Source organism: Ranitomeya variabilis, chromosome 2, assembly GCF_051348905.1.
Source record: "Ranitomeya variabilis isolate aRanVar5 chromosome 2, aRanVar5.hap1, whole genome shotgun sequence".
Classification (NCBI taxonomy): Eukaryota; Metazoa; Chordata; class Amphibia; order Anura; family Dendrobatidae; genus Ranitomeya; species Ranitomeya variabilis.
In genome coordinates, this window is record NC_135233.1 from 126,840,050 (window position 1) to 126,859,909 (window position 19,860).

The 19,860-nt window shown below is 42.9% G+C and overlaps 1 protein-coding gene across 20 annotated transcripts in view; it reads left to right on the forward strand.

The window, feature by feature from the left end:
- The window catches only part of LOC143804660 (heterogeneous nuclear ribonucleoprotein L-like), a 160,835-nt gene extending 143,028 nt beyond the window's left edge, over positions 1 to 17,807 (forward strand). For all 20 annotated transcript variants that reach the window (XM_077282970.1, XM_077282972.1, XM_077282973.1 and 17 more), the window contains 5 exons: positions 3,707 to 3,828; positions 6,502 to 6,703; positions 6,887 to 6,944; positions 10,671 to 10,769; positions 13,904 to 17,807. In XM_077282970.1, the coding sequence (XP_077139085.1) occupies positions 3,707 to 3,828; positions 6,502 to 6,703; positions 6,887 to 6,944; positions 10,671 to 10,769; positions 13,904 to 13,959 (537 nt within the window). In that variant the 3' untranslated portion in view covers positions 13,960 to 17,807. The remainder of the gene's footprint in view (positions 1 to 3,706; positions 3,829 to 6,501; positions 6,704 to 6,886; positions 6,945 to 10,670; positions 10,770 to 13,903) is intronic.
- Positions 17,808 to 19,860: the final 2,053 nt, after the last annotated feature.

Genomic DNA, 19,860 nt, shown 5'->3' on the forward strand with positions numbered 1-19,860 from the left:
AGGTTAGTGTAGCAAGTTGTGTGCAGCAAGATTTGTGCATGGCGAGTTTTGCGCGTGGCGAGTTTTATGTGTGGTGCGTTTTGAGTATGTGCAAGTTTTGTGTGAGGCAACTTTAGCATGTGTTGCAACTTTTGTACATGTGGCAATTTTTCTGTGTGTGCAAGTTTTGCATGAGGTGAGTTTTCCATGAGGTGAGTTTTGCACGTGTGGCGAGTTTTGCGTGAGCCTAGTTTTGCATATGGCGAGTTTTGCGCGTGGCGAGTTTTGAGTGGTGACTTTTGTGTTTCGACTTTTATGTGGCGAGGTTGGTGTGTGTGTGGTGAAATGTGTGCTGAGGGTCGTATATGTGTTCAAGCACGTGGTAGTGTGTGGCGCATTTTGTGTTTGTGTTCATATCCCCGTGTGTGGTGAGTATCCCATGTCGGGGCCCCACCTTAGCAACTGTACGGTATATAATCTTTGGCGCCATCGCTCTCATTCTTTAAGTCCCCATTGTTCACATCTGGCAGCTGTCAATTTTCCTCCAACACTTTTCCCTTCACTTTTTCCCCATTATGTAGATAGGGGCAAAATTGTTTGGTGAATTGGAACGCGCGGGGTTAAAATTTCACCTCACAACATAGCCTATGATGCTTTTGGGGTCCAGACGTGTGACTGTGCAAAATTTTGTGGCTGTAGCTGTGACGGTGCAGATGCCAATCCCGGACATACACACATACATACATACATACATACATACATACATACATACATACATACATACATACATACACACATCCAGCTTTATATATTAGATATACCTGTATGTAATCTCCTGTATATAGTATATACCTGTGTGTCATCTCACCTATATATAGTATATATCTGTGTGTCATCTCCTCCTGCATATAGTATATACCTGTGTGTCATCACCTGCTATACATAGCATATACCTGTATGTCATCTCCTCCTGTATATACTATATACCTGTAGGTAATCTGCTCCTGTATATAGTATATACCTGTGTGTCATCTCCTCCTGTATGTAGTATGTACCTGTATGTCATCTCCTCCTCTATATAGTATATACCTGTGTGTCATCTCTCCTGTATATAGTATATATCTGTCATCTCCTCCTGTATATAGTATATACCTGTGTGTCATCTCCCCTGTAAATAGTATATACGTGTGTCATCTCCTCCTATACATAGCATATACCTGTATGTCATCTCCTCCTGTGTATACTATAGACCTGTAGGTAATCTGCTCCTGTATATAGTATATACCTGTGTCATCTCCTCCTGTATGTAGTATGTACCTGTATGTCATCTCCTCCTCTATATAGTATATACCTGTGTGTCATCTCTCCTGTATATAGTATATATCTGTGTCATCTCCTCCTGTATATAGTATATACCTGTGTCATCTCCCCTGTAAATAGTATATACCTGTGTCATCTCCTCCTGTATATAGTATATATCTGTATGTCATCTCCTCCTGTATTAGCCCTCGTTCACACGTTATTTGGTCAGTATTTTTACCACAGTATTTGTAAGCTAAACTGGCAGCCTGATAAATCCCCAGCCAACAGTAAGCCCACCCCCTGGCAGTATATATTAGCTCACACATACACATAATAGACAGGTCATGTGACTGACAGCTGCCGGATTCCTATATGGTACATTTGTTGCTCTTGTAGTTTGTCTGCTTATTAATCAGATTTTTATTTTTGAAGGATAATACCAGACTTGTGTGTGTTTTAGGGCGAGTTTCGTCTGTCAAGTTGTGTGTGTTGAGTTGCGTGTGGCGACATGCATGTAGTGACTTTTGAAAGATGAGTTTTGTGTGGCGACATGCGTGTAGCAACTTTTTGTGTGTCGAGTTGCATGTGACAGGTTAGTGTAGCAAGTTGTGTGCAGCAAGTTTTGCGCATGGCGAGTTTTATGTGTGGTGCCTTTTGAGTATGTGCAAGTTTTGTGTGAGGCAACTTTTGCATGTGTTGCAACTTTTGTGCATGTGGCAATTTTTCTGCGTGTGCAAGTTTTGCGTGTGGTGAGTTTTCCATGAGGTGAGTTTTGCATGTGGAGAGTTTTGCGCGTGGCGAGTTTTGAGCGGCGACTTTTGTGTTTCGACTTTTATGTGGCGAGGTTGGTGTATGTGTGGTGAAATGTGTGCTGAGGGTGATATGTGTTCGAGCACGTGGTAGTGTGTGGCGCAGTTTGTGTGTGTGTTCATATCCCCGTGGTGGTGTGGTGATTATCCCATGTCGGGGCCCCACCTTAGCAACTGTACAGTATATACTCTTTGGCACCATCGCTCTCATTCTTTAAGTCCCCCTTGTTCACATCTGGCAGCTGTTAATTTGCCTCCAACACTTTTTTCCTTTCATTTTTTCCCCATTATGTAGATAGGGGCAAAATTGTTTGGTGAAATGGAATGCGCGGGGTTAAAATTTCGCCTCACAACATAGCCTATGACGCTCTCGGGGTCCAGACGTGTGACTGTGCAAAATTTTGTGGCTGTAGCTGCGACGGTTCAGATGCCAATCCCGGACATACATACATACATACATACATACACACATACACGCATTCAGCTTTATATATTAGATGTGAATGATTCTGCCCTTGGTTTGGCCAATAGACTTGTGCACCATTCCGTCCACTGGCTTTGAACGTCCACACCTCTGGTGATTGACAGCACTGGCTATCGTGAGCTTCCTCTGCAGGCTGTGCTTGGTCCAGGCAAGCCAAGGTTGTCAATCACCAGGTTGTGGGGGGGGGACAGGGGCATTCAAAATGATGCACAGAGCCTGTGGGCTGAGCCAAGGGTGCACAAATATTCCAAATTAGTATAGTTGATAAAACTTCACTTTTCTGCAGCACATAGGCATTGATTTGAACATAAAGGCTGTATTCACATTAATCATAAATGTTGCAATTTTTTTCTTTTCTAATGCTTTTTATTTGCATTTTTTTCTGCAGGTTTCCTCACCAAAATGCACAATAAAAAGCTTCCATGCTCATTGCATTTTTGCTATATATTTTTTTGATGCATTTTCCACTTGACTTACTGTTTGGGGTTTTTTTGTGCAGATTTGAAGCGGCGATCTTGAATGAGTTTTTTTTTGTTTGTTTGTTTTTTTATTTCTTAATACAATGATTTGACTCTGTGTTGAAGACACAACTGTACTTTTAGGCTCCCCAAAAGTCTATAGAGCAAAACACTATAGTTCAACAGTGTCTTTAAATGGACAAAGGGCATTTGTTTTCATTAACTTATGTCCACTTTGCTTGCTGCATTTTTTGCATCAAGTGAGAATATAGTCTAAGCGGGTGTGTATTTTTAAATTTTTTTTAACTGTTCCTCAGAATAAAAAGGCATGTTTACTGTAGGAATAAACATATTTCACTTACAGTAGTCAAAACCTAAAGTAAAGAAACAATACAGCAGACTTGAGTCTTTCGAAAAGTTGCAGAAATTGTTGTAAAATGTAATATACATTTATAAAGCACTTACCAATTATGTGGTCTGCAATTCATTTGGATGGCTTCTATGTAATACTTTTTCCAGAGGTTTGCAAAGTTAGATCTACAACTTTACAATGAGGGATAGTCTGACGGTCTATCATGGATACGAAGTCTATTCAACTTGTTTTATGTGTAAGTGCTTGAAACTGATAACTATTAATAATAAAGATCTATACAGAATTTTTCTTTTGATTGTAGGTAAAGTTCATGAGGTCTATTCCAGGCGCAGCCCTTGTGGAGATGGGTGATGAGCTTTCTGTGCAAAGAGCCGTTGCTGCCCTCAATATGGTGCAGATTTTTGGAAAAGTGGTAAATGTTTGGTAAGACTGATGTGGTTATAGAACTTGCATGTATAGTTATTTATCCCTTATTTTATCCATCCTTCAAACTCTTATTTCCACCACGTTCTTTCTAAGCATTTAAAGGGAATGGGTTAGTAGAATTTCACCACCCTCAGAAACCATTTTATATGCACATGTAGCTTTTTCAAAGACAAGTTCAGCAGTACCTTTACATGACCAGTCCATTCCTCTTGGGATTTGGATGTTTCGCCCCTGGGTACATTTCACCCTGCTTGTACCCTGTTTTGCCCCCAGAATTTTGTGTTCGGTTGTCTCACCAGTTTGTTCTTTGTGGTTCATGAATTCCCGTCCATCATCAATCCACATGTCACAAAAGTACTGTACAGAGTGCGTCACTTTTGTCACATGTTAATCAACTGTTTCCATCTGACGGCATGGGGAACTGCTAGACTGCACTCCATGACCCAAGGAGCTGCAGCTGCGACAGGTAAGTATCATCCTGGGGGACAAATGCTGGGGACGAAATGTGCGTGGGCAAAATGTACCCGGGGGCGAACTGCTGGGGGCGAAACATCCTATAACAGTTCCTCCTTTACTGAGAAATCGGTATTTGATTTGATATGCACCTTTTACATTAAATTAGTATGGAAACACATTTTGACTCTCCTATTGTAAATCACAAATGAAAATAACCTGTGATTGTGGGTGACCATGTGACATGAATTAGCTAATGAATGATGACTTCAGTGTTTTTTAAATGCCACTTAGTAGGCTCTGTTCCTTTTGTCACAATGGTGAGGACATCTTAACTGCTATTGGCAAACACAAGACTTCCAAAGGATATAAGGCCATATCCAAAGTCCTTGGTATGCCAGTTTCAGCATTGTGCAATGTTAAGTTTGCCAAGCATGGAACCGTCAAGAACCTCCCTGGACGTGAGGAAAATTGACAAGAGATGTCTTTGAAAAATGATCCAAAGACCTGAAGGCCATCCTGGAATAGTCTGGGGTTGTGGTTTCAACAAGTACTATAAGCCACACACACAACCAAGCGGAGCTTTATAGGTGAAGGCCAAGGAAGAATCCATTCCTGAAGAAAAAAAGGAATTAAAAAGGAAGACTGATCTTTGCCATAGAGTACCTTGATAAACCACATTCCTTCTGAGAAAATGTGCTGTGGACAAATGAAAGAAAAAATGGTGCTATTTAGTAATGCAAAGCAACAGTTTGTTTACAGATGGCGCAATGAAGCTTATAAGTAAAAGAACACCCTACCAACAGTTAAGCATGGTGGTGGGATCCATAATACTGTGGGGTTGCTTTGCTGCGTCTGGTACTGGATGCCTTGACCATGTCACAGGAATCATGAAATCTGAGAATTATCAAGAAAATTTAGAGCGAAATGTGTAAGAAACCTTTGTTTGAGTTGAAGATCATGGAGCCTCCAGCAAGACAATGACCCGCAATACACATCCAAAAGTTCACAGGAATGATTGAAAGAAAGCAATTGACTATTTTTTGTTTTTATTTTAACCCCTTTCTGCCAAATCTAGAAGTTCAAATCACCCCCCTTTTCCCCCCCATTCAAAATCAATTCTACACATATTTGGTATCTCCGCGTTCAGAATCGCCCGATCTATCAATAAAGAAAAAGGATTAACCTGATCGCTAAACGTTTGGCCTTTTTTTCAACACTTAGATAAAAAAGAACCTAGACATGTTTGGTGTCTATGAACTCGAAATGACCTTGAGAATCCTAATGGCAGGTCAGCATTTAGGGAACCTAGCAAAAAAGCCAAACAAAAAACAAGTGTGTGATTGCACTTTTTTTTTGCATTTTCACTTCAATCCCATTTGAACGTTTTTGGTGTGAGCTGAAATCTGCCCTTGTGAAAAAGAACCCTGCAAACATTCTAGAGCGTGAACAAACTGCAATGGAAGAATGGGATGAAATACCAGCTGAGAATGCAAGCAGCTTATAGATGGCTGCAAGAAATGTTTGGAGGCTGTCATCCATGCCAAAGGGTGTGCAACCAGGTATTAATGAGGGGTGCCTTTATTGCTGAGCATGCTGTTTATTCTTTGAAATTGCAACATGTAAGTTGAAAGACAACTTAGGATAGAACTATGGTACATTTCCATTTATTTCTGAAGATGTTGTACAGTCTATGGAAAAAAATGAAGGGTTGCCAATAATCGTGACCAGCACTGTAAATATGAAACCAGCATTGGTGTCTCGCTCTTTAATTCCCTGAGCTTTCAGCCGCTCCACGTCTGCACTTGTCCCAACATCTGAGAGCTTTCTCCCCCTCCCTGTGTGGTCTGCTCCCCTCACTTCTGATGCAGCTCTCTTCATGTGACTGGACACCGAGAGGGAGTGCAGGCTTTCTGATTCTCGAAAGGGGTGCAGTGGTGGGAATTGGGAGAACTGGTTTAAAATTATATTAGTGCAGATTTCAAAATATATTGGTAAGTTCAATCAATTTCTATTCGCTCAATAATCAAGTAATCTGTTGTGGACGTGGAAAAACTTTTTTACTTGGTGTGAAAAAAAAATCTCCATTCTGATAGGATGGGTGACCGATTTGTAGCCATTGGAATGTATTGAAAAGTTGAAAAATAAGTTGTAGAACATACTTTATAAATATTACCTGGTGGTTCTATCTTTTTTTTTTTTTCCTCTCTCCTCCAGTGTATCAAAACAGTACTCTGTACTTCCGCTTCACGCGTACCAGCTTTATGATGGCACACCTAGTTACGCAGAGTTTACAATGAGCAAACTTAATAGATTTACTATCGGCACCCAACCTTCTAAAAATCTAATGCAGCCGCCATCTTGTGTTCTGCGCTACTATAATGTTCCATTGAATACGACAGAAAAGAACTTCCAGAAGGTAAGTCAGATTTACAATATGGTGCTCCAAATTTCAGTTCAGTCAAACCCTACAGCATGTTTTACACTTCTCCCAGGCCACATACAGCATCACAACATTCATAGTGTGAATAGGAGTAAAACTTCCTTATTGTCTTTATTTAATAATCTTTTTATATGCATATTTCTTTTTTTCTTTTTGCAGCTCTGTGAAGAAATGAAAGTTCCACAGTTCATCAAGCATAGCGCATTTAATCCCAGACGTTAGTATAATCCAGTATAATTAACTAGCTATTGAACCCGTTCTACGCCCGGGTGGCGAGCATTTATATTGGTATATGGTCTCCATCCTGGTATGTGCTGCTCCCATCATGCTCTCCCATCCTGTCATGTGCTGCTCCATCCTGCACCCCCATCCTGTCATGTGCTGCTCCATCCTGCATCCCCATCCTGTCATGTGCTCCCATCCTGCGCCCCCATCCTGTCATGTGCTGCTCCATCCTGCATCCCCATCCTGTCATGTGCTCCCATCCTGCGCCCCCATCCTGTCTTGCTCTCCCATCCTGTCATGTGCTGCTCCATCTTGCGCCCCCATCCTGTCATGTGCTGCTCCATCCTGAGCCCCCATCCTGTCATGTGCTGCTCCATCCTGCATCCCCATCCTGCCATGTGCTCCCATCCTGCGCCCCCATCCTGTCATGTGCTGCTCGATCCTGCATCCCCATCCTGTCATGTGCTGTTCCATCCTGCGTCCCGATCCTGTCATGTGCTCCCATCCTGTGCCCCCATCCTGTCATGTGCTGCTCGATCCTGCATCCCCATCCTGTCATGTGCTGTTCCATCCTGCGTCCCCATCCTGTCATGTGCTCCCATCCTGCGTCCCCATCCTGTCATGTGCTGCTCGATCCTGCATCCCCATCCTGTCATGTGCTGTTCCATCCTGCGCCCCCATCCTGTCATATGCTGCTCCATCCTACACCCCCATCCTGTCATGTGTGCCCCCATTCTGTCATGCGCTGCTCCTATCCTGTCATGTGCTGCTGCCATCCTGTGCCCCCATTCTGTCATGTGCTGCTCCCATCCTGTCATGTGCTGCCATCCTGCGCCCCATCCTGTCATGTGCTCCCATCCTGCACCCCCATCCTGTCATGTGTGCGCCCCCATTCTGTCATGTGCTGCTCCCATCGTGCGCAATCATTCTGTCATGTGCTGCTCCCATCCTGCGCCCCCATTCTGTCATGTGCTGCTCCCATCCTGCGCCCCCATTCTGTCATGTGCTGCTCCCATTCTGAGCCCCCATTCTGTTGTAATGTGCTGCACCCATTCTGCCTGTTCCTGTTTCCATTCTGCCATATGTTGCTCCCATCTTTCTCTCTCCGGCTCTACTGCCCGAGTGCGGCTGTGCTGAGTGCGGGCGGCTGTGGTCTTGAGTGCGGGCGGCTGTGGTCTTGAGTGCGGGCGGCTGTGGTCTTGAGTGCGGGCGGCTGTGGTCTTGAGTGCGGGCGGCTGTGGTCTTGAGTGCGGGCGGCTGTGGTCTTGAGTGCGGGCGGCTGTGGTCTTGAGTGCGGGCGGCTGTGGTCTTGAGTGCGGGCGGCTGTGGTCTTGAGTGCGGGCGGCTGTGGTCTTGAGTGCGGGCGGCTGTGGTCTTGAGTGCGGGCGGCTGTGGTCTTGAGTGCGGGCGGCTGTGGTCTTGAGTGCGGGCGGCTGTGGTCTTGAGTGCGGGCGGCTGTGGTCTTGAGTGCGGGCGGCTGTGGTCTTGAGTGCGGGCGGCTGTGGTCTTGAGTGCGGGCGGCTGTGGTCTTGAGTGCGGGCGGCTGTGGTCTTGAGTGCGGGCGGCTGTGGTCTTGAGTGCGGGCGGCTGTGCTCTGAGTTGCTGAGTGCTGGGGGCCTGAGCAGGCATGGACACCGGCGCGCTGTGGGGGTCAGGTGCCGGAGTCGCCGCTGGCTGAGGCCCCCGGCACTTGCTATATTCACCTGTCCCCCCGTTCCATCGATGCGCCTTCCGGGTCCTCTGGCTGTGACTGTTCAGTCAGAGGGCGGCGCGCATTAAGTGCGTCATCGCGCCCTCTGAACTGAACGTCGCAGGCAGAGGATGTGGAGGACGGAGGCTCGCGCATCGCTGGAACGGGACAGGTAAATATTGCATACTCACCCTCCTGGCTCGTCCCTGATTCTCCGTTGGAGACCGCGGTGTGCGTTCAGTGCTTACGCATACCGCGATCTCCTGGGAGCTTCACTCTGTGGGGTCCAGATTGCGCCGGCGCTTGCGCAGTCTATAAAGGCTTCGGACAGAGTGACGCTCCCAGTGTTATATTATAGATGTTACAGCTACCATAGGAACAAAAAAATGGTTTTAAGCCTTAAAATCACTTATTTCTCTCTACTGCAACAACTTAAGACTAGGATTCTCCTGTAATTTGTACCAACAAATTACCTTAAATCAGGGGTGGGCAATTCATTTTCCCGAGGGGCAACATGAAAGACCATGACTGGTGTGGAAGACTGATCCAACAGGACGAAATTAATTCTACTCTATTAATATCATTGTATAATTATTATATTATTGATAATTATATTAATATTGTATCACTTAATATTGAGCAGAATTAAAGTATGCTGACATCCCCCTATATATCGTTTGAACCAGAGTACAGCCCCTTCTGTATATCGTATGAGCCCCCCACAGCCCCTTATATACTGCAAGAACCCCGCACAGCCTCCCCCATATGCGATAAGAACCCCGCACAGCCTCTCCCCCATGTGCAGCATGTTGCCCCCCCCAGCCCTCCCCATGTGCAGCATGTTGCCCCCCCAGCCCTCCCCATGTGCAGCATGTTGCCCCCCCCAGCCCTCCCCATGTGCAGCATGTTGCCCCCCCCAGCCCTCCCCATGTGCAGCATGTTGCCCCCCCCAGCCCTCCCCATGTGCAGCATGTTGCCCCCCCAGCCCTCCCCATGTGCAGCATGTCGCCCCCCCAGCCCTCCCCATGTGCAGCATGTCAGGCCCCCCCCCCAGGCGCCCCATGTGCAGCAGGTGGCCGCCCCATGTGTCTCGGTTCGCGGGCCAGACTGAGACCGCCAGAGGGCCAGATGCGGGACGGACTTTGCCCAGGTCTGCCTTAAATGGCTAGTACATCTGTTTTAGACATGCTTTTCGACATCTATTAAGGATCCAAGGGGGTATGGCATAAATTGTGATCTTGTACATCAAAGCATAACTTTGTGAACTAAAGTAAGCTAAGTAACAAATTATGTGATCTTAGTCTAGTCAGCGTAAATATGCACCATATTTATGAAATGGCATTAGACACTTTTATATATTTGGTTAGACTGCCCAACTCCGTTTGCTTTATCTAAAAGTAAAGGTACCTTCACTCTCAGCAACTTTACAATGAGAACGACAACGATCCGTGACGTTGCAGCGTCCTGGATAGCGATCTCGTTGTGTTTGACACGCAGCAGCGATCTGGATCCCGCTGTGATATCGCTGGTTGGAGCTAGAAGTCCAGAACTTTATTTGGTCGTCAGGTCGGCGTGTATCGTCGTGTTTGACAGCAAAAGCAACGACGCCAGCAATGTTTTACATGGAGCTAACGACCTGTGAGAACGATAAGTAAGTCACCGTTACGTCACAGGATTGCTCCTGCATCGTTCTGGAGCTGCTGTTTGATGTCTCTACAGCGACCTAAACAGCGACGCTGCAGCGATCGGCTCGTTGTCTATATTGCTGCAGCGTCGCTGAGTGTGACTGTACCTTTAGTCCTACATTTTTTGTAGAATCCTTTAATTTTAGAGATCAGTGGTCTCTGAACAGTCAGTTTATATGCCAGATGGCCCTGTTTATGTGACGGGGAATTTGGCAAAGTCTAGTGTATGTTCCAAGCTATTACTCAGTATTGTCCTTCCATTAAATTGCTTTTATTTATAATCCTGTTTATGGCTTTTGTTTTCTCTGCCTACTGAAGCTTTCATTCTGTATGTCATCTACAGCACCATCAAAAAATGGATCCGGTCTCCTTCATTGGACAACAAAGGCTGAAGCGATGGAAGCACTCATAGTATTAAATCACTACCAAATAAGAGTACCTAGTAAGTGCCGCTAAGTCTTTAAATGTTCTGCAATGTAGTTATACCAAACCTTTATTGGAGGCAATGTCTTTGTCTAAAAACCCAAGCATATCAAACTATTAAGACTAGTTTCACACATCAGGTTTTTTGCATCAGGCACAATCCAGTGAATTTGTAAAAAAAAAACCTGATCTGTTTTTTTTCCCGCCAGATCCTTTTTTTCCCATAGAGTTGTAATAGCGCCAGATGGCGCCTGATGTCCCAACGATTCATCCGTTTTTTGCCGGATCCGTAAAAAAATTTGTTTTCCGGCAGATGGAGAAAACGTCCAGAGCAACGTTTTTTTCTGTCCGGCGGGAAAACGCACAACGACTGATCCGGCCAAAAACATATGAAACGCAGGTATAACTGGCGGATCCATCTCGAGAGAGAGAGAGAGACTGAGACTCTTTTTCTCAGACTTGAAAATCCTTCCGGGCATGCACAGAGGGGAAAAACGTGATACGTCGCTGGATTCCTGTGTGTAACGGTCAGCGACGGATCCTGCCTCCATATGCTTCCATTGTAGCTGACGACGGGCAGCGCAGGATGCATCACTGACCGATTTTCCGACGTGCACAAAAAACGTTCCTATGAACGTTTTCTCTGCACGACGGACCGCTATTTTCCGACGGATCCAGTGCACAACGGATGGCCATATGTCACAAGCCGTCGCTAATACAAGTGTATGGGAAAATGCAAGATCCTGCAAATTTTTTTGCAGGATCCTGCATTCTCAAAAATCGACGGATTGTGACGGGAGCTGAAAACCGCAAGTGTGAAAGTAGCCTTAGGCTACTTTCACACTTGCGTCGGTACGGGTCCGTCGCTATGCGTCGGCATGCCGTACCAAGGCATGTTGTGAAAATTATGCACGACGGGGGCAGCGGATGCAGTTTTTCAACGCATCCGCTGCCCATTTTTAAGTCTGGAGAGGAGGGGGCGGAGTTCCGGCTGCGCATGCGCAGTCAAAAATGGCGGATCCGACGTATGAAAAAACGTTCCCTTGAACGTTTTTTTCGTGCCGACGGTCTGCCAAAACACGGTGGATCCGGTGCACGACGGACGCGACGTATGTCCATACGTCGCGATCCGTCGGCAATACAAGTCAATAGGCAAAAAACGCATCTGGTGAGCACATTTGCAGGATCCTTTTTTTGCCCAAAACGACGGATTGCGACGTACGTCACATGACGCAAGTGTGAAAGGGGCCTTAGACTCTCATCCGAACCTGCTGATGATATTATGAGGTTTAGCCTACAGTTTCCTAAAAAAACACAGAACACTCGGCAGAGTGAGCGTACTCCTGTGTATAGAAGAGACGGCTACCGACTGAACCATGATTCGGCTGACAGCCATCTAATGTTTGTGGCCGAGTGAAAAGCAAAGTTAAAGGGATGCTTTCAGCACAGAATGACTGTTGAACCAATTACAGGCGCTCAGTGCATCATGGCCATACACTTGAAGTTGTCCATTACTTAGACAACTTTTTCTCATCCCCCACTTTCGGCCCTGATAAAATAAGAAAGCTTATACTCTCCTCCTGTGCTGGTGCAATTCCCATGGTGTCGACACTCGCTCTCCCTGGGGCTCCCATGGTGTTGTTGTGACACGTGACATTGGTGCTGGCGTCACTGTCCCTACATCCTGTCAAATTGAACATGAAGAGGAAGTGAGAGATCAGTTGCAGCCCATAAAATTTAAATTTAAAATAAAAAAAAAAATTGACAATTATGGAGGGGTGCTCTTGGTACAGCAATGGTATTCTCTCTTTAGGCTGAATAATGCATTCCTAATTTATAGTCGTGACCTCCAGTGTGTGCTTGTATCATGATGAAGTGTGAAGAATGATCTCTATCTGCTGGCGAGAATTAAAACTCTGACTTCAGATTTATACTGTGTAGCTGTACTTACCCTGCAATACTGGCAGCTTGGGAGTGGTGTAGATGGAGGAATACACCTGATAGTATGAGGCTCAAAACAGCCGAGTATCAAAATCTATTTTCTCATGCAGTCTCTGTACTTGTATGTAAACCGAACCACATCCTCCGTGTGGAGAGGTAAAAACGCTCTGGAAATATATTCTTTTCAGTCAGTGTACTGACTTTAGTGGTGAGATAAAGCCAGAAATGTAACTGCACGTGTCATTGCATCTAGGATTGTGTCTGACTGCAAACTACTAATTTCCACTATACACTACACTATACTTGGAATGGGTTCACAAGTTTGTTTGTTTTTTGTCGCAACCACGCTGAAATGGAGATTGATAGCAATGTGGGGAAATGCTGTTGAGTTGCAAAACCGTACAGGTGATCAAACAGCTCTGCTGCAAGATCTATGGCGGTGTGGTTTCGACACATTGGCTCCAGCGTGTGAACCCAGCATTCGCTAAAACAAATGTGCAAGCTTATTGTTTGGTGTTTGCAGGAAAATTCTTTTAATTTCATTCTTTATTCGGTTTTGAAATCTTTAAAAATAAATTAACAGGTAACTGATTTGCTGCAGAAAAAAATCTACAACAAATCCGATTAAATGGGCAGGAATACCGGCAGAAGCTTTAATTCACACTGAATAATGCAGATTTCCTTTTTTATTTTGCGGATTTTAAAACAGCAGTTTTGTTTGAAAAGGCAAAATCGGAAACCACCATACCCACTTTTTTTTTTTTGTTGTTATATAAATGCTCACTCGTGTGATCCGATCGATCACTTCATTCTGGCCTCAAGCAGCATGTGATCACTGTGGTTCCTGACATTTTTAATGCAATAATGCTCTATCCATATCTACTTGAGATTGTTGAAGGATAGAAAGTGTTTTTGTTTTTTTTGGTTTTTTTTTAAACTTACCGTAGATTTTCTCATCTCCCTGCTCTATTCTGCAGTTGACAAAAAACGGACCTTTCTTTCAATCATGAACATCCCTTTTCATCATTTTTCACATTTTTATGTTAAATTCTTACACATGTAAAGTGGTCAGACTAGACCCACCGAGGCAAGTCACAGAATTCTAGAGCAAATCTTCATACTGAATTAAGTTTATTTTTTTAGCAATTTTTTTTTCTCAATGTTTGTTTCATTATTGTAAAGATGCCTAATTATTATTTTTTCTTTCCACAGATAGTTTAAATCCTTATACAATGAAATTGTCTTTCTATACCTTCCCCAACCTGTGAAACCCGTGTCCTGGAGGAGATGGTTCACCTGTTCTTTTTTTGTACTCTGATTATCAATGCCTTGCAATGATTGAATAGTTTTGGGTGTTTTAAGCAGCATTACAGGTTTTATTCTGATATTTTTTGAATCATTTTTTAGTGTTTGAATACGATGCACAAGTTCAGTCGTCTGTAATACATGAGAAATAAAATATCTCTGCTGGCATTGTGGGTTTTGAACATGGCCCTGTTGGCAAAGAGGAAGGAAGAAGTTACCGCGTGGCTGTTGCTATAACAGCACCCAATGTGTAGTGCATTAGTAATACAAGTGCACATGTGGCCCCAAGGGAGGAATGCTGCTCTTATATAATCATGTCGGTATGGAAGCCAAATTTTGGATGGGATTTACAAAGCAAAATAATACAGAGAACAGTTGGTGACATTTACAAAGTAACATTCTCGTGCAAATTGCACAAAAATTGTCATGATGTGCATCAGTGTGTAGTGGAGAGATGTCTACAATATCTAGAGATTTCCTATTTAGCTCACTCTGTGTTCCCCTAATTTGTAAATCTCCCCTGATATATTGCACCATATAGATGCTATATGTATGTGTTCATAAAGAAATGCATTTCTCCAACCTTTAGCCACAGTCCCTGAGTTTAAAGTGGTTTAAGACTCCGTTTTCTGGGCCCACAGGAATGCTTGTGTTTTTATATAAAAAAAAAAATAAAAATAACTGTGCTATACTTGTATTCCCTGGGTCCAGTGACCCTGCTGCTTCGATCTTAGAGTCTTTGATGTAAATTTTACGTCATGACTCAATCGATGCAGCTCATCACTGATCCGCACCTTTCAACATAAACAGGAATTCGTGGAATGGCATCATTGGACCTGGGAAGGGAAGTTAGTTTTTGTTTTTTATTTTCTGCAAGTGCAACCCTAATAAAAGTGTCATTCCTGCCCCAGCCCCTTTAAATAATTACTGATAACATAGATCTCCTTTACAACTGATTTTAGCAATTATTTTATGTTAATCACAATACCGCACACAAGCTTCTCCAGATCCTATTGCGGAAGGATTGTATGAGACTGCACGAGCCATTAATCTAATAGAGATCACAAGCAGCAGAGCAGGGGCTGTCAGATTCCATGTGTGTGTATGTGGAGATCACCTCTCCAAGCATCGATTCTAGAGGCGCTGACCACACAATGCATACAAGGACAAATAGAGAGTAACACATATTTTTCAGAGAGAAATAGCTTCTGCATGAAATCAAAGGTGTATGGAGGAACATTAGAGGCCTTATCGACTTCAATAGCTGCCCTACTGCATTTCTGTACAAAACTGCGAACTCTGTGCTACAGTGACATGTAAAAATTTGGGCAACTCTGGTCAAAATTACTGTTATTGTGAACAGTTAAGCAAGCTGAAGATAAAATGATCTCATTTTTATTTTTTCATATTTTTACATTTTAAAAATGACAAAAAAGGAAAATGTCGATGCTATAGTTTGGGCACCCTGCATGGTTGGTACCTAGTAGCACCCCCTTTTGAAGTATCACAGCTTGAAAATGCTTTTTGTAGCCAGCCAGGAGTCTCAATTTTTGTTTGAGGGATTTTTATCCATTCTTTCTTGCGAAATTCACCCAGTTCTGTGAGATTCCTGGGGCGTCTTGCATGCACTGCTATTTTGAGGTCTAGTCACAGATTGTCAATTATCAGATGAGGGGACTGTGACAGGCATTGTAAAACCTTCAGCTTGCGACTTTTGAGTTAGTGTATTGTGGATTCTGATGTGTGTTTAGGATCATTATCAATTTGAAGAAGCCAGCCTCTTTTCAACTTAAGCTTTTTTTTTTTAATCAGATTGTGTTATGTTTGCATTGAGAATTTGTTGAAATTTAATTGAATCAATTCCTCCCTCTATCGGTGAAATGTTCCCCTTGCCATTGGCTGCAATAACAACCACAAAGCATGATTGATCAACCCCAGTGCTTAATGGTGGGCAGGATGTTCTTTTCCTGAAATTCTGTGCCCTTTTTTGTTTTTCTCCACTCATACTTTTTGATCATTGTGGCCAGAGTTTTCTATTTTAACCTCATCGGTCCACAGAATTTGTTTCTAAAATGCATTGGGATTTTTTAGATGTTCTTTTACGTACTTCTGATGCTGAAATTTATGGTTAGGATGCAGGAGTGTGTTTTTTTTTTTCCTGACAACTCTCATGAAGGCCATATTTGTGCATTCGTCTCTGAACAGTAGAACAATGTACCACAACTCCAGAGTCTACTAAATATTTCTGAAGGTCTTTTGCAGTTAAGCAGAGGTTCTGATTTGCCCCTAGCAATCCTACAAGCAGCTCTCGCTGAAATTTTGCTTGGTCTCCCAGATCTCCACTGTTCCTGGTAACTGCAATTTCTTAATTACATTTCAAACTGAGGAAAGGGCAACGTGAAAACGCTTTGCTATGTTCTTATAGCCTCCTCCTGCTTTGTGGGCTTCTTTCATTTTCAGATTGCTAGGCAGCTGCTTAAAGAACCTGCTACTGTTTTTTGGCACAAGATTAGAGGAGACTGGGTTTTTATAAAGCTGGGAAATTTGCATTATTTGGCCTTTGTTAACAATGATGGTGAACAAGTCATAAACCTAACATGCTAATTAAGGTCTGAAACCTTTGGTCAGTTATCTGAGCACACAAATCTCCAAGTGTGCCAAAACTTTTACATCCGCCCATTTCCTTTTTGGAATTGTAAAAATGACTTTTTTTGCTTAAAATACAACGGAAATGTGCCATCTTTAATTTTAGGTCTATTAGAGATAATTTCATCAACTTGCTTAACTGTTCACAACAACAGTAATTTTGACCAGGGGTGCCCAAACTTTTACATGCCACTATGTATATATTAAACCCGATTTGTACTGCATAAAATACAACACTTATTTTATATCTGCCAAATTTCCCAGTCGCATCCACTTATAAATTATTTGCGGTTTATATAGAAAATTTTCTATATTTGAGTGTGAGCCATGCAGATATTAGTTTAGTCGTGATTTAAGAATATTCTTTCCTTCAATTACAAGATTAGCATTAGAAACTTTTCAGTTTTTAATAAAATGGTCTTCCCTATTAGGATCCTTCTCCTTTTCATTATCCATAGAGGAATGCTGCAAAAAGGATGTATTAATTCCAAGGTTACATCATCCATTATGTTCATAGAATCCATCTGACAACATTTTAGAACATGTTTTCTCAGATCTGTAACTGAAAAGGAGCATAAGAAAATTTATTCTTAAGAGTTCGTGGTTTGTTTGTTTTTTTTAACATTCCATGGATTTTTATTTTCTCTGCACTCACAAGATCACGGTTTACATGGCCCATTTTTATTTTCCAGCATCTTGTATAATGATCCTTTCCATTTGATTGAGTTCTATAAATGCACATACATGCCAGAAGTTGCCCATTCTAGATACTTTTAGCACGATATTCTAACAAAGACAATTGTAGTTCCATTTGACCCTTCTCATAAGTTAATTGTGCAAATAAACAGACTACTTGCAACTATACTTCCTTAACAAAAAAACAAAACTTCAAATTGCTGCATTATACACCCATAAAAGAAATGAATAGGGCATGAGTTCCAGGGACTTCTGGATCTGATCATTTTTTTCATACTTTTTGTTATTGCATTGTGATGAGGAGCTGCCTCTTATGTTCTAACCACAAGTTTTATTTTTGTATGTTCCATAATTCTTCATAGAATTCCCACTTGTGTTTATTTCCCGATTGCTATATTACATGTGATGTATAGCTTTAGTTGAACTGATAATGCATTGAATAAATGTGGACTAGGTGTTTTCTTTTTAATTGTGTGACTTTATCTATCTGCAGTGTTTAGGCACTTTTACTACCATATACTATATAGTTAAAATGAAAATATTTTATGCTGTCATATCTGCCTGGACCATTCTTCAAACAAAAATTGTAGGGTAAAAACAAAAAAAAAAATGTATGAAAATTAGAAGAGAAATGCTAATCCTGAGGTAAAGTAGCCATTTACCATTTCACAAAAATGTTCAGAAGCTGTGATATTGAATACGGCAGTAAGTGCCAATAGCTCTTCTGGCAAGTCACAGCACTAGTGTCTCTAGCAGGCAAAGCCAATCCATATTCAGTGTCATGTGGGGTTTCTCTTAACACATGGTAAACAGCGTTTCTAGAAGACAGTATTAGTGATGCAGGGAAACATTAATAACCTAACGAATAGTATACAATTAAGTCAGTTTTTTACTTTATGCTTTATTAAAAGTGGAAATTTAGAGGTTGAGGGGATATGTTCACACGACTGTATAAAATTTTGGTCCAAGTACTATCGGTGAAAAATAAGAACTGACCTTATTCATACAACACTAGGGCCAATTTTATTTTTCTTCTTAATTGGGCTGTTCAAATGACAAGTGACCTTTCACAACAGCACTATAGGGAGGTTGAGTCCAGGCCCCATTAAGGACTGCAAACACAGAGATTAAATGCCCATCGACTATGATGTACTATCCCATCACTGGGAATTAAGTCCTAGGTCACCTCGACAGGATAGTAAGTCATACGAGATTAAGTAGTTAAACTTCATATACTGAGTCCCAGCCCCCATATCCAGTAACAGATCAGCTTCCCCCTCTTCAGGCAGGCTACAGACCAGTAAGACACAGGTCTCTGTCATGATGGATGAGCCTTCAACATATTAACATGGAATACTTTCTGACGCTTTGCATGTTCATCTAGGGTCACCACATAATTAACATCATTTAGCCGCTTGTGTATAGTGTATGGTCCCTCCCATGTGGCCTGTAATTTATTCTGTAACATAGGGACTAACACCCAAACCTTCTGCCCCTCCTTGTAGGCCCTCAGTCTGGCATTAGTCGTACCAGACCTTCTGGTTGATTTGGGCCTAGGTCACATTCTCATGGGCCAGGTTGCTCCGTTTTTTGCATTCTTTCCCTAAGCCGTAGTACATATTCAACTACTGAGACTCCCGTAGTTTTGGGGTCACCCTCCCAACAGTCCTTAATCAAGTGGCCCCCTGACCCTCCTCCCATAAACCAGTTTGAAGGGGAAGAATCCTGTAGATGCCTGGGGTACCTATCTGTACGTAAACAGATGGAAGAGGTACCGCTCCAAGTCTCTCTCTTCACTCTCCACCAGCATTTTGAGCATTTGTTTTAATGTTACGTTAAAACGTTCACACTGGCAGTGGTATCAATGTGGCTTTCTGTTTATTCCTGGACTTTACAACTCTGAAAAACTACATATGATGGACAGTAATTGGCTATTCTGTCCCCATCTTGGGCCAATAAAAGTTGTCAGGCGAGCTTTAGGGTATGTGCACACGTGAAGAAAACCGGAAATTTTCTGCAAGAAATCCGCATTTTTTTTTTGCGTTTTTTTTTTTCCGTTTTTTTCGCGTTTTTTTAAGCATTCTGCAAGCGTAATTAGCTTGCAGAATGCTAAAGTTTTCCAAGCGATCTGTAGCATCGCTTGGAAAACTGACTGACAAGTTGGTCACACTTGTCAAACATACTGTTTGACAAGTGTGACCAACTTTTTACTATAGATGCTACTTATGCAGCATCTATAGTAAAAGATAGAATGTTTAAAAATACTAAAAAAAAATGGTTATACTCACCCTCTGCAGACAGCCGATCTCAGCGGCGTCCGTTCCTATAGATGCCGGTGTGGTTCAGGACCTTTGATGACGTCGCGGCTTGTGATTGGTCGTGTGACCGCTCATGTGACTCACACGACCAATCACAAGACAGCGACGTCATCACAGGTCCTGAACCACACCGGCATCTATAGGAACGGAAGAGAAAGCATGCACCGGAGAGGCTGGAACACTTCGGGGGCCATCAGAGGGTGA